Source organism: Mizuhopecten yessoensis, unplaced genomic scaffold (assembly GCF_002113885.1).
Source record: "Mizuhopecten yessoensis strain PY_sf001 unplaced genomic scaffold, ASM211388v2 scaffold11097, whole genome shotgun sequence".
Taxonomy (NCBI): domain Eukaryota; kingdom Metazoa; phylum Mollusca; class Bivalvia; order Pectinida; family Pectinidae; genus Mizuhopecten; species Mizuhopecten yessoensis.
The window spans coordinates 1,337,847-1,351,100 of record NW_018408878.1 but is presented as its reverse complement, the minus strand read 5'-3'; the positions used below and the strand labels follow the sequence as shown (position 1 = coordinate 1,351,100).

The window sequence follows — 13,254 nt, the reverse complement described above, 5'->3', positions numbered from 1 at the left end:
ACAGAGGCCTTGTATGTATCTAAGTCTACAACCGTTACCTCTACGTATTTGAGTCTGTCACAGACCCATACTTTGAGCCTGTCAGAGACCCATACGTATCTGTTGTTCTGACTTCTACACAGAGGCCTTGTATGTATGTAAGTCTACAACCGTTACCTCTACGTATTTGAGTCTGTCACAGACCCATACTTTGAGCCTGTCAGAGACCCATACGTATCTGTTGTTCTGACTTCTACACAGAGGCCTTGTATGTATGTAAGTCTACAACCGTTACCTCTACGTATTTGAGTCTGTCACAGACCCATACTTTGAGCCTGTCAGAGACCCATACGTATCTGTTGTTCTGACTTCTACACAGAGGCCTTGTATGTATGTAAGTCTACAACCGTTACCTCTACGTATTTGAGTCTGTCACAGACCCATACTTTGAGCCTGTCAGAGACCCATACGTATCTGTTGTTCTGACTTCTACACAGAGGCCTTGTATGTATGTAAGTCTACAACCGTTACCTCTACGTATTTGAGTCTGTCACAGACCCATACTTTGAGCCTGTCAGAGACCCATACGTATCTGTTGTTCTGACTTCTACACAGAGGCCTTGTATGTATGTAAGTCTACAACCGTTACCTCTACGTATTTGAGTCTGTCACAGACCCATACTTTGAGCCTGTCAGAGACCCATACGTATCTGTTGTTCTGACTTCTACACAGAGGCCTTGTATGTATGTAAGTCTACAACCGTTACCTCTACGTATTTGAGTCTGTCACAGACCCATACTTTGAGCCTGTCAGAGACCCATACGTATCTGTTGTTCTGACTTCTACACAGAGGCCTTGTATGTATGTAAGTCTACAACCGTTACCTCTACGTATTTGAGTCTGTCACAGACCCATACTTTGAGCCTGTCAGAGACCCATACGTATCTGTTGTTCTGACTTCTACACAGAGGCCTTGTATGTATGTAAGTCTACAACCGTTACCTCTACGTATTTGAGTCTGTCACAGACCCATACTTTGAGCCTGTCAGAGACCCATACGTATCTGTTGTTCTGACTTCTACACAGAGGCCTTGTATGTATGTAAGTCTACAACCGTTACCTCTACGTATTTGAGTCTGTCACAGACCCATACTTTGAGCCTGTCAGAGACCCATACGTATCTGTTGTTCTGACTTCTACACAGAGGCCTTGTATGTATGTAAGTCTACAACCGTTACCTCTACGTATTTGAGTCTGTCACAGACCCATACTTTGAGCCTGTCAGAGACCCATACGTATCTGTTGTTCTGACTTCTACACAGAGGCCTTGTATGTATGTAAGTCTACAACCGTTACCTCTACGTATTTGAGTCTGTCACAGACCCATACTTTGAGCCTGTCAGAGACCCATACGTATCTGTTGTTCTGACTTCTACACAGAGGCCTTGTATGTATGTAAGTCTACAACCGTTACCTCTACGTATTTGAGTCTGTCACAGACCCATACTTTGAGCCTGTCAGAGACCCATACGTATCTGTTGTTCTGACTTCTACACAGAGGCCTTGTATGTATGTAAGTCTACAACCGTTACCTCTACGTATTTGAGTCTGTCACAGACCCATACTTTGAGCCTGTCAGAGACCCATACGTATCTGTTGTTCTGACTTCTACACAGAGGCCTTGTATGTATGTAAGTCTACAACCGTTACCTCTACGTATTTGAGTCTGTCACAGACCCATACTTTGAGCCTGTCAGAGACCCATACGTATCTGTTGTTCTGACTTCTACACAGAGGCCTTGTATGTATGTAAGTCTACAACCGTTACCTCTACGTATTTGAGTCTGTCACAGACCCATACTTTGAGCCTGTCAGAGACCCATACGTATCTGTTGTTCTGACTTCTACACAGAGGCCTTGTATGTATGTAAGTCTACAACCGTTACCTCTACGTATTTGAGTCTGTCACAGACCCATACTTTGAGCCTGTCAGAGACCCATACGTATCTGTTGTTCTGACTTCTACACAGAGGCCTTGTATGTATGTAAGTCTACAACCGTTACCTCTACGTATTTGAGTCTGTCACAGACCCATACTTTGAGCCTGTCAGAGACCCATACGTATCTGTTGTTCTGACTTCTACACAGAGGCCTTGTATGTATGTAAGTCTACAACCGTTACCTCTACGTATTTGAGTCTGTCACAGACCCATACTTTGAGCCTGTCAGAGACCCATACGTATCTGTTGTTCTGACTTCTACACAGAGGCCTTGTATGTATGTAAGTCTACAACCGTTACCTCTACGTATTTGAGTCTGTCACAGACCCATACTTTGAGCCTGTCAGAGACCCATACGTATCTGTTGTTCTGACTTCTACACAGAGGCCTTGTATGTATGTAAGTCTACAACCGTTACCTCTACGTATTTGAGTCTGTCACAGACCCATACTTTGAGCCTGTCAGAGACCCATACGTATCTGTTGTTCTGACTTCTACACAGAGGCCTTGTATGTATGTAAGTCTACAACCGTTACCTCTACGTATTTGAGTCTGTCACAGACCCATACTTTGAGCCTGTCAGAGACCCATACGTATCTGTTGTTCTGACTTCTACACAGAGGCCTTGTATGTATGTAAGTCTACAACCGTTACCTCTACGTATTTGAGTCTGTCACAGACCCATACTTTGAGCCTGTCAGAGACCCATACGTATCTGTTGTTCTGACTTCTACACAGAGGCCTTGTATGTATGTAAGTCTACAACCGTTACCTCTACGTATTTGAGTCTGTCACAGACCCATACTTTGAGCCTGTCAGAGACCCATACGTATCTGTTGTTCTGACTTCTACACAGAGGCCTTGTATGTATGTAAGTCTACAACCGTTACCTCTACGTATTTGAGTCTGTCACAGACCCATAATTTGAGCCTGTCAGAGACCCATACGTATCTGTTGTTCTGACTTCTACACAGAGGCCTTGTATGTATGTAAGTCTACAACCGTTACCTCTACGTATTTGAGTCTGTCACAGACCCATACTTTGAGCCTGTCAGAGACCCATACGTATCTGTTGTTCTGACTTCTACACAGAGGCCTTGTATGTATGTAAGTCTACAACCGTTACCTCTACGTATTTGAGTCTGTCACAGACCCATACTTTGAGCCTGTCAGAGACCCATACGTATCTGTTGTTCTGACTTCTACACAGAGGCCTTGTATGTATGTAAGTCTACAACCGTTACCTCTACGTATTTGAGTCTGTCACAGACCCATACTTTGAGCCTGTCAGAGACCCATACGTATCTGTTGTTCTGACTTCTACACAGAGGCCTTGTATGTATGTAAGTCTACAACCGTTACCTCTACGTATTTGAGTCTGTCACAGACCCATACTTTGAGCCTGTCAGAGACCCATACGTATCTGTTGTTCTGACTTCTACACAGAGGCCTTGTATGTATGTAAGTCTACAACCGTTACCTCTACGTATTTGAGTCTGTCACAGACCCATACTTTGAGCCTGTCAGAGACCCATACGTATCTGTTGTTCTGACTTCTACACAGAGGCCTTGTATGTATGTAAGTCTACAACCGTTACCTCTACGTATTTGAGTCTGTCACAGACCCATACTTTGAGCCTGTCAGAGACCCATACGTATCTGTTGTTCTGACTTCTACACAGAGGCCTTGTATGTATGTAAGTCTACAACCGTTACCTCTACGTATTTGAGTCTGTCACAGACCCATACTTTGAGCCTGTCAGAGACCCATACGTATCTGTTGTTCTGACTTCTACACAGAGGCCTTGTATGTATGTAAGTCTACAACCGTTACCTCTACGTATTTGAGTCTGTCACAGACCCATACTTTGAGCCTGTCAGAGACCCATACGTATCTGTTGTTCTGACTTCTACACAGAGGCCTTGTATGTATGTAAGTCTACAACCGTTACCTCTACGTATTTGAGTCTGTCACAGACCCATACTTTGAGCCTGTCAGAGACCCATACGTATCTGTTGTTCTGACTTCTACACAGAGGCCTTGTATGTATGTAAGTCTACAACCGTTACCTCTACGTATTTGAGTCTGTCACAGACCCATACTTTGAGCCTGTCAGAGACCCATACGTATCTGTTGTTCTGACTTCTACACAGAGGCCTTGTATGTATGTAAGTCTACAACCGTTACCTCTACGTATTTGAGTCTGTCACAGACCCATACTTTGAGCCTGTCAGAGACCCATACGTATCTGTTGTTCTGACTTCTACACAGAGGCCTTGTATGTATGTAAGTCTACAACCGTTACCTCTACGTATTTGAGTCTGTCACAGACCCATACTTTGAGCCTGTCAGAGACCTATACGTATCTGTTGTTCTGACTTCTACACAGAGGCCTTGTATGTATGTAAGTCTACAACCCTAACCACTACGCATTTGAGTTTGTCAGAAACCAATACGTATCTGTTGTTCTGACTTCTACACGGAGGCCTTGTATGTATGTAAGTCTACAACCGTTACCTCTACGTATTTGAGTCTGTCACAGACCCATACTTTGAGCCTGTCAGAGACCAATACGTATCTGTTGTTCTGACTTCTACACGGAGGCCTTGTATGTATGTAAGTCTACAACCGTTACCTCTACGTATTTGAGTCTGTCACAGACCCATACTTTGAGCCTGTCAGAGACCAATACGTATCTGTTGTTCTGACTTCTACACGGAGGCCTTGTATGTATGTAAGTCTACAAGCATAACCTCTACGTATTTGAGTTTGTCAGAGACCCATACGTATCTGTTGTTCTAGGATCTACAAGGAAGTGTTATGTATTTTAGTCTACAACCGTAGCCTCTACGTATTTGAGTCTGCCCTTTAGACCTGTGCTATTTGTACCATTTGAGCCATTGGTTCAGAACTAGAAAACTTGGCAGAGGAACCTCAATACACTGCTATTTTAGTGAGCTCTGTTTGCACTGAAAACCTGCATAAGATATTGCCACTGGGCTGCAAAATTGAGGCTCAGAAAAGGGGGGTTACTGGTAGTGATTTATGTGATCATTGCATTGGGCTGGTGGGGGACAACTATGATTGGTGAACACTTTGGCCCTGGAAAGGGGGATAACTGGTAGTGCTGGAAAATAATAATTTCTTTCACATAAAGACCTCTGCATGCTTCCATAGGGGTCAGAAAGAGTGATTTATGTAAATGTTGGAAACACTTGTTTCATTATTGGGATGATCAGTAAACAATGGGGCTCCATAAAGGGGGATTATTTGATTTTAAAGGTAGTGTTTATATGGTGAACAGTGGGGTTCTTTAAAAGGGGGATTACCCAATTAATGGAAGTGGTTATGTATGGTGAACACTGAGGCCCGGTAAAGGGGGACTAGTGGTACTGCTCGATGTGAACCCTCTAGATTGTGAGACAATTATTGATGATGATAGGTAAACACTGGGGTCCCAAAAAGGGGGATTATCTGACAAGTTATAGTGCCAGTACAAGTTGAACACTGGGATCTAGGGGAGGAAGATTAGTGCTAGTGGTTGTGGTGGTTGAACACTCTGGCCAGGAAAAGGGTAGCACTGTCAGGTGAACAATGAGGCCAAGAAAAAGGGTAGCACCGTCAGGTGAACAATAAGGCCCAGGAAAGGGGTGGCACTGTTTGGTGAACAATGAGGCCCAGGAAAAGGGTAGCACTGTTTGGTGAACAATGAGGCCCAGGAAAGGGGTAGCACTGTCAGGTGAACCCTTGGGTCCAGGAAAGGGGAAGCACTGTCAGGTGAACAATAAGGCCCAGGAAAGGGTTATCACTTTCAGGTGAACCCTTGGGCCCAAGAAAGGGGTAGCAATGTCAGGTGAACCCTTGGGCCCAGGAAAGGGTTAGCACTGTCAGGTGAACCCTTGGGCCCAGGAAAGGGTTAGCACTTTCAGGTGAACCCTTGGGCCCAGGAAAGGGGTAGCACTGTCAGGTGAACCCTTGGGTCCAGGAAAGGGGTAGCAGTGCCAGGTGAACACTTGGGCCCCAGAAAATTGATATTAGTGGTACTGTCAATGTTTGATATTACCAGGGGTCCTTGTAAGGGGGATTTTGCAGTAATTTTAAGATTTTGATAGTTAAAAAGAAAATTTAGGTACAGAAAAACAGATGGTAAGACAAAGGAATACTTTAAATGAAAAACAAGTTGAAAGACATTGTAGAAACAGACAGTAGACCAGGATATTGTTAAGCATCAGAAAGATATTTGGATATTTAGGGAAAACACCAGAGTCAGTGGTGGAACCAGCCTGGCCAATACCGCCAGGAAACGACATCAACATTTCAAGAAGAAACAGTTTTCTCTGACTTCCTGTGTACCACTTGCCAAGAAAACAGAAACGTTAGAAGTTGAGAATGAGAGATGGATCTAGCACTGGATAGCACTGGCCATGTGAATGTATACATGGTAACAGGAAAGGCGGACAGACTGAAGGCTCCCCAGCACTGAGGCTCTACACTCTAACAGTGTATACAAAGTAGAGGCTCTACACTGGGGTACCCCACCAGTGTATACATGGTAAATAAAGATTCCCCAGCACTAAGGCTCTACACTCTAACAGCTATACAAAGTAGAGGCTCTATACTGGAGTACCCCACCAATGTATACATGGTAAATAAAGACTCCCCAGCACTGAGGCTCTACACTGGGGTACGCCACCAGTGTATACATTGTAAATAAAGACTCCCCAGCACTAGGGCTCTACAATCTAACAGCTATACAAAGTAACTTGAGGCTCTACACTGGGGTACCCCACCAATATACTCACGGTAAATCCAGGCTCCCCAGCACTGAGGCTCTACTCTCTAACAGTGTATACAAAGTAACTTGAGGCTCTACACTGGGGTACCCCACCAGTGAATACATAGTAAATAAAGACTCCCCAGCACTGAGGCTCTACACTCTAACAGTGTATACAAAGTAGAGGCTCTACACTGGGGTACCCCACCAGTGTATACATGGTAAATAAAGACTCCCCAACACTGAGGCTCTACACTCTAACAGCTATACAAAGTAGAGGCTCTATACTGGAGTACCCCACCAATGTATACATAGTAAATAAAGACTCCCCAGCACTGAGGCTCTACACTCTAACAGTGTATACAAAGTAGAGGCTCTATACTGGAGTGCCCCACCAATGTATACATGGTAAATAAAGACTCCCCATAACTGAGGCTCTACACTGGGGTACCCCACCAGTGTACTGTATACATAGTAAATAAAGACTCCCCAGCACTAAGGTTCTACACTCTAACAGCTATACAAAGTAGAGGCTCTACACTGGAGTACCCCACCAGTGTATACATAATAAATAAAGACTCCCCAGCACTGAAGCTCTACACTGGGGTACCCCACCAGTGTATACATAGTAAATAAAGACTCCCCAGCACTGAGGCTCTACACTGGAGTACCCCACAAGTGTATACATAGTAAATAAAGACTCCCCAACACTGAGGCTCTACACTGGGGTACCCCACCAGTGTATACATAGTAAATAAAGACTCCCCAACACTGAGGCTCTACACTGGGGTCCCCCACCAGTGTATACATAGTAAATAAAGACTCCCCAGCACTAGGGCTCTATGCTCTAACAGTGTATACAAAGTAACTTGAGGCTCTACACTGGGGTACCCCACCAACATACACACGGTAACTCCAGACTCCCCAGCACTGAGGCTCTACACTGGGGTACGCCACCAGTGTATACATTGTAAATAAAGACTCCCCAGCACTAGGGCTCTATGCTCTAACAGTGTATACAAAGTAACTTGAGGCTCTACACTGGGGTACCCCACCAATATACACAAGGTAACTCCAGGCTCCCCAGCACTGAGGCTCTACACTTGTAACAGTGTTTACAGTTATTTGAGGTTCTTTACCTGCGTACTCCACCAATAAAAATATCAAACCCCACAAAACTTTTACAATCAAAACGCTGTTGTTGATTGTATTTTGTCTATTTCGTCTTCATTATTTCTCATTAAATTCCCGCAAGGTATGTTTTCCCTTCAGAAATGATTTATCAAAGCTATAGTCAGGCAGGAACAAACGTTTCCTACGTGTAGTTATAATTTTTTGCAGTGGTAAGGGAATACTTTACCCTTTCACCACTGTAGACCATAATGGACTCATCCAGATCGATATATGGTAGAGTCTACCAAAGTTACATAGGGGTGAAGTCAGATTGAAAGACTGTGGATACTGGATATAAAGTGTATATTAGGAGACACGGAATTCTAGTGGTAGGACATCGGACTCGTGACCGACGGGTTGCGGGTTCGAGTCACAGCACAGCACTGTGTTGAATCTTTGAGCAAGATATTTTACTCTGCTTGTTCCAGTCTACTCAGCTGTAAATGAGTATGTGGTGAGTACGTGGTTTGGCGGTGCTGGAGTTATTGAATGCTAGCTGTGAGCGCCGAAATGGCAGCTCTGGCTGTACGCTCCCCAGGGAGTTGAGAAAGATATTGGCTGGCTGCAAAGGCCGTATAACCACGGATAATAATTTGTGAACCGCTTTGAGACGACCAACAAACTAGGTTGTGATAAAGCAGTAAATACGAACCTCAAATTATTATTATTAATTATATATAGTGGTAAATTTTGTAAACTGGACAGGGCTGGAATGAAGGATGTTTGGGAAAGGGGTGTTTACACCACTTCAGTAAATGACTAAAGAGGAAGGGAGCTTATTTGGGGGTGGGTGATAATTACAGCAAATACAATAGCTCCAGGCTCCCCAGCACTGAGGCTCTACACTGTGCAGTTAAAGGGTGTGTTTATATCCCTTCAATAAGTAATTAAAGAGGAGGGGAGCTTATTTGGGGGAGAGGGATAATTAGACCAGAAACGGTAGCTCCTTGCTCCTCATCATTGAGGGTCTACACTGTGACAGTGTATACATTGAAACAGGCTAGGATACAGCCTGGAGATAATCATCAGAGGAAAAAAAGGCTAACAACAACCTTAACCTGTTCACCCCTGAGGTCACATTTTAACCTTACCAAATCAAAGGACTGGGTAAGTCCAGTTTAAATATGTAGGGGTGAATGAGTTAAAACATAAGAACAGCAACAAACAAGAACCCTACGGTAAACCAAACACTTCAGTACCAAGGCTAAATCATGTCTTTAGTCAAATACCATTAATCTGATAAAATCTCTGAGGAAAATTATATCCATCCTACCACTACCAGACTTCTAAAAGCTCTTGTCTATTTCCAAAAATATTGTTTTCAAGTACATAAACATTTCACAAATTAACCTCACCCAAATTCCTTTTACAACTCTTAACCCATATCTTAAGTCGCTGTAATAGTTGATCGAAGATTCTACAATTTTTTTTTATATTGAAGAAAACTACAGATACCGTGTCTGCTTTTCTTAAACTGTTTATAGATGAAGCAGACTCCCGTTTCACTTTTTGTCCAATGAAATTTTTAAAATGTTGAACAATTTCAAGAATTTCTGGGCAGAACTTGACATGTAGGTAATTATAAGGTCCATCAGTGCCTCTTGTGGCAGCCTGTAGCTGTCTGTCTGACACACCTATAGGTTCACAATCAGCTTCACAGATTCACTGCTAGCCTCAGTGTTTCACCAGTCATCCTAAGACTCAGGGATTCCCCTGCTAGACTCAGGGATTCCCCTGCTAGACTCAGGGATTCCCCTGCTAGACTCAAGGATAGTCTCAGTCTTTGGGATTCAAGGATAAACTCAGCATCAGGGTTCCCCTCAAGAGATTTAGTCTAAGCCTCAGGGACACCCCTGCTAGCATCAGGAATTCCCCTACTAGACTCAGGGATAGTCTAAGCCTCAGGGATTCCCTTCCTAGCCTCAGGGATTGTCTCAGCCTCAGGAACTCCCCTGCTAGCCTCAGAGATTCTCCTGCTAGCCTCAGGGATTGTCTAAGCCTCAGGGATTCCCCTACTAGCCTCAGGGACAGTCTTAGCCTCAGGAATTCCCTTGCTGGCCTCAGAGATTCTCCTGCTAATCTTAGGGATTGTCTCAGCCTCAGGAATTCCCCTGCTAGCCTCAGGTATTTTTCCACTAGCCTCAGGGATTCCCCTACTAGCCTCGGGGATAGTCTAAGCCTCAAAAATTCCCCTGCTAGATTAAGGAATTCACCCTTCCGCTTCAGCCTTAAGGACTTTCAAGCTAATCTCATGGATTTCCCTGCTAGCCTCAGGGATACCCCGTTGAACTCAATCTCGGGGATACCCATCCACCTAAGTCTTCAACCATCAACCTCAATCTCAGGACTTTACTGTCAGTCAAGTCTCAGGAATTTACGACCTGACCACCTGACAAACTCACCATCAACCTAACCTCATGAATTCAACGACAGTCTCATAAGAGATTCCTGTAACCATGAGTTACACTAATATGATAAATGGCTTAAAAGATGATACGGATAATTATTGATCAAAAAGCTTTGATATTTGATTCCACTTTGCTTCGGTCAATATCACAGCTTTAAGGTTAACAAGTATCCATCATCACCTCAGAATAAGTCAATAATTGTAAAGTGTACCTACAGCAGTAAAGCATGTCTTTAAATAAATCATGATGATGTGCCATGAACAAACGCCATGAACAAACGTCATGAACACGTCATGAATGCTAGTCATATGTATATAGCTGAAAAACAAGTTATGACTACAATATAGTAACTATATTTTGTACAGAAATTTTCGCTCAGTCAAACTATCGTCCTTTCCCGATAAAATCCATATTTGCCTAATTTGAATTTGTCCTTCACATTTAATCACATATAAGCTTTTGTTGCATTTTTAAGACAGTATATTATGCTGTTTACTGATGTTCACTGTAATAATAAATTTGCCCTTGTTCCAGAGGGCGAAAAAGGCGAAATTACGCTGCAGCCAAAATCTCCCGGTATACAATATATAAATAACTCAATCATCTGGTGCTGTGCTGTAAATTTGAAGATTTTGTGACGCACCTGGCCAGGTGTAAACAAGACTTACCTTTAATGAGTTTGACTACTTCCAGGTGGTTAGAGTTCGTCACAAGAGTACCATTGACCTAAAAACACACGAAGATACAGGTGTTAAAATCAAAATCACCAACTACAAAATATTACTATCTTCAGAGTCTCAAAAAGTTATTGATTTAAATTATTTTATTCAAACAAAATGCATTTTAAATAAACTTTTATCAATGTTGCATTTTTTTTCTAAATTTGATTAGAACAAATATATTTGAAGTTGCCATATAATGTGATGTTATAATCTAAGCCTGTCAGAGTTACCTCCCTTTGGCTCACACAAGACTTTCCACATGTAATGAAAATTTCTTTTTTTGCTTTGAATGATTATTGTTGTAACACTGAACATGTATTCTGTATCTGGAAAGAATTACCACAGTTTTTCCCTCCTATAATGATGACAAAATTACCACAAAAGGTAAATAAAAGTATAAAGTTCACTGCATAATCACAGTAATCCAATGCAAAAGGTGAAACTAACACAAGGATAATACAGGGTTTTAATTGTGATGAACAAAAAGTTGAGAGGTTGGGGAGGGCTAAATTTTGTGAAGTGTCTTAAATGGAAATCGGCACAATATTAACAAACTATCAAGACAAGTGAAGAGCGAAAACTTGAGAGGACAAACATTTTCAGGTTACACAGTCCTCATCAGATTTGGACAATATATTAACCCTTTCACCACTTGTAGACCATAATGGACTCATCCATATCAATGCATGGAAGAGTCTACTTAAGTTACATAGGGGGTGAAAGGGTTAACAAACTATTAAGATCCTTAATCTGGAAGTCAAAAAGAATTAGGATTTTGGTATTTCAACTTCCATGTCTTTTCATTGGTTAGAAATTGTCTTCAAAATTTCAAATAACTAGATAACTAGTCAATGGGTGAATAATCACATAAAACCTAATAAACAACCTGGACACTTAGTAATTTTAGACATTACAATTGACTGCAATAACTTTCAAAATTTTCCCAAACAGACACTTTTTTCAAGTTTTTCTGAGAACAGAAAAAAGGGAGGGGCACTTACTAGTTTAAATACTACAATTAAATCAAATTTATTTTAATTTTTAACAACCTATGGAAAAATGTAAGCTTCTATTCTACTCCATATAGGTTTACTGATGAAGGATTGAAATATTGACATATATTCAGTTCAAATTTATTTTATTGCATCCCTTAGTTTCTTTGATTACTGGGTATATTTAATCTGAATAAAGCCACCGGCACTGATACTTTTAATTGTTGAAGCTTCTTAACTTGCACTCTACCCATTACCTCCAAAAGAAATACAGTTATCTCCCTTACACCAATAGACATATGGTGTTTAATGTCCTATCAAAAGCTATGGTCATTTAAGGATGGCCTCCCCTGTGTGCAAGATGCATGCGTGTAGTGTATGGGTGTGTATTTTGGGAGGCTGTGATATGTTGGTGTCTGTCTCCTTTTGATAGCGCGGAACTGATACCGACTTTATAGTGCTACCTCACTGAAACATACTGCCACAGACACCCATCAGGACACCCCACCTGGCCACATTATACTGACAATGGGCGAACCAGTCATCCCACTCCTAAATTGCTGAGCGTTAAGCAGGAGTAGAAACTACCTTTTTTACAGACTCTGGTATGTCTCGACCAGGGGACAGAACCCAAAGCCTTCCTCACAGGGGCGATGCTCAACTAAAGGCCAAAAGTTAGGCATTGTCAAGGGAGACATTAGGAAGAAAAAAGTTGTTTAGAAAGAAGAGAAAAGATTAGTCGCCTCTTACAATCATGCAATGGGGGCAGCAGGTACAATTCTTACGCCCTACCTGTCTTTGGCTTTCTACTGAAGTGAGATGTATAGATATTAAAACCTTTTCACCGATGAAACCCCGTTTACGCGTGAAATAACTTTGTATTCATTTTTTGAGAGTGGGTAGATTGTAAGTTGAGAAGCTAGAACAATGAACTCATTCACCCCTGTAATTTCATAATGAACTATTCCAACCTTTGAATTGGAGGAGTTCCAATGTGTCTTCGGGGATGAATGAGTTAAAAGTATCAGTGCTGGTGACGTTAATAAGATTAGATATTAACAAAGATGATAAGGATGCAATATGTAAGGAACTAGAAAATGTCTGTAAGACATAAATGTCTCCTTTCATGGATGGGACAGGACAAGACAGAACGGGACGGGACGGGACGGACATGGGCAACACTATATGCCCCCCCCCCCCCCCC

At 42.3% G+C, this 13,254-nt stretch overlaps 1 protein-coding gene across 15 annotated transcripts in view; it reads right to left on the bottom strand.

The window, feature by feature from the left end:
• LOC110465684 (rho guanine nucleotide exchange factor 11-like) overlaps nucleotides 1–13,254 on the bottom strand; it is a 140,657-nt gene that overhangs the window by 94,290 nt on the left and 33,113 nt on the right. For all 15 annotated transcript variants that reach the window (XR_002464641.1, XR_002464640.1, XR_002464639.1 and 12 more), the window contains exon 5: nucleotides 11,005–11,062. Coding sequence is in view for 12 of the 15 variants with exons in the window: in XM_021521660.1 (XP_021377335.1) it covers nucleotides 11,005–11,062 (58 nt within the window). In the remaining 3 variants the exon portion in view is untranslated. The remainder of the gene's footprint in view (nucleotides 1–11,004; nucleotides 11,063–13,254) is intronic.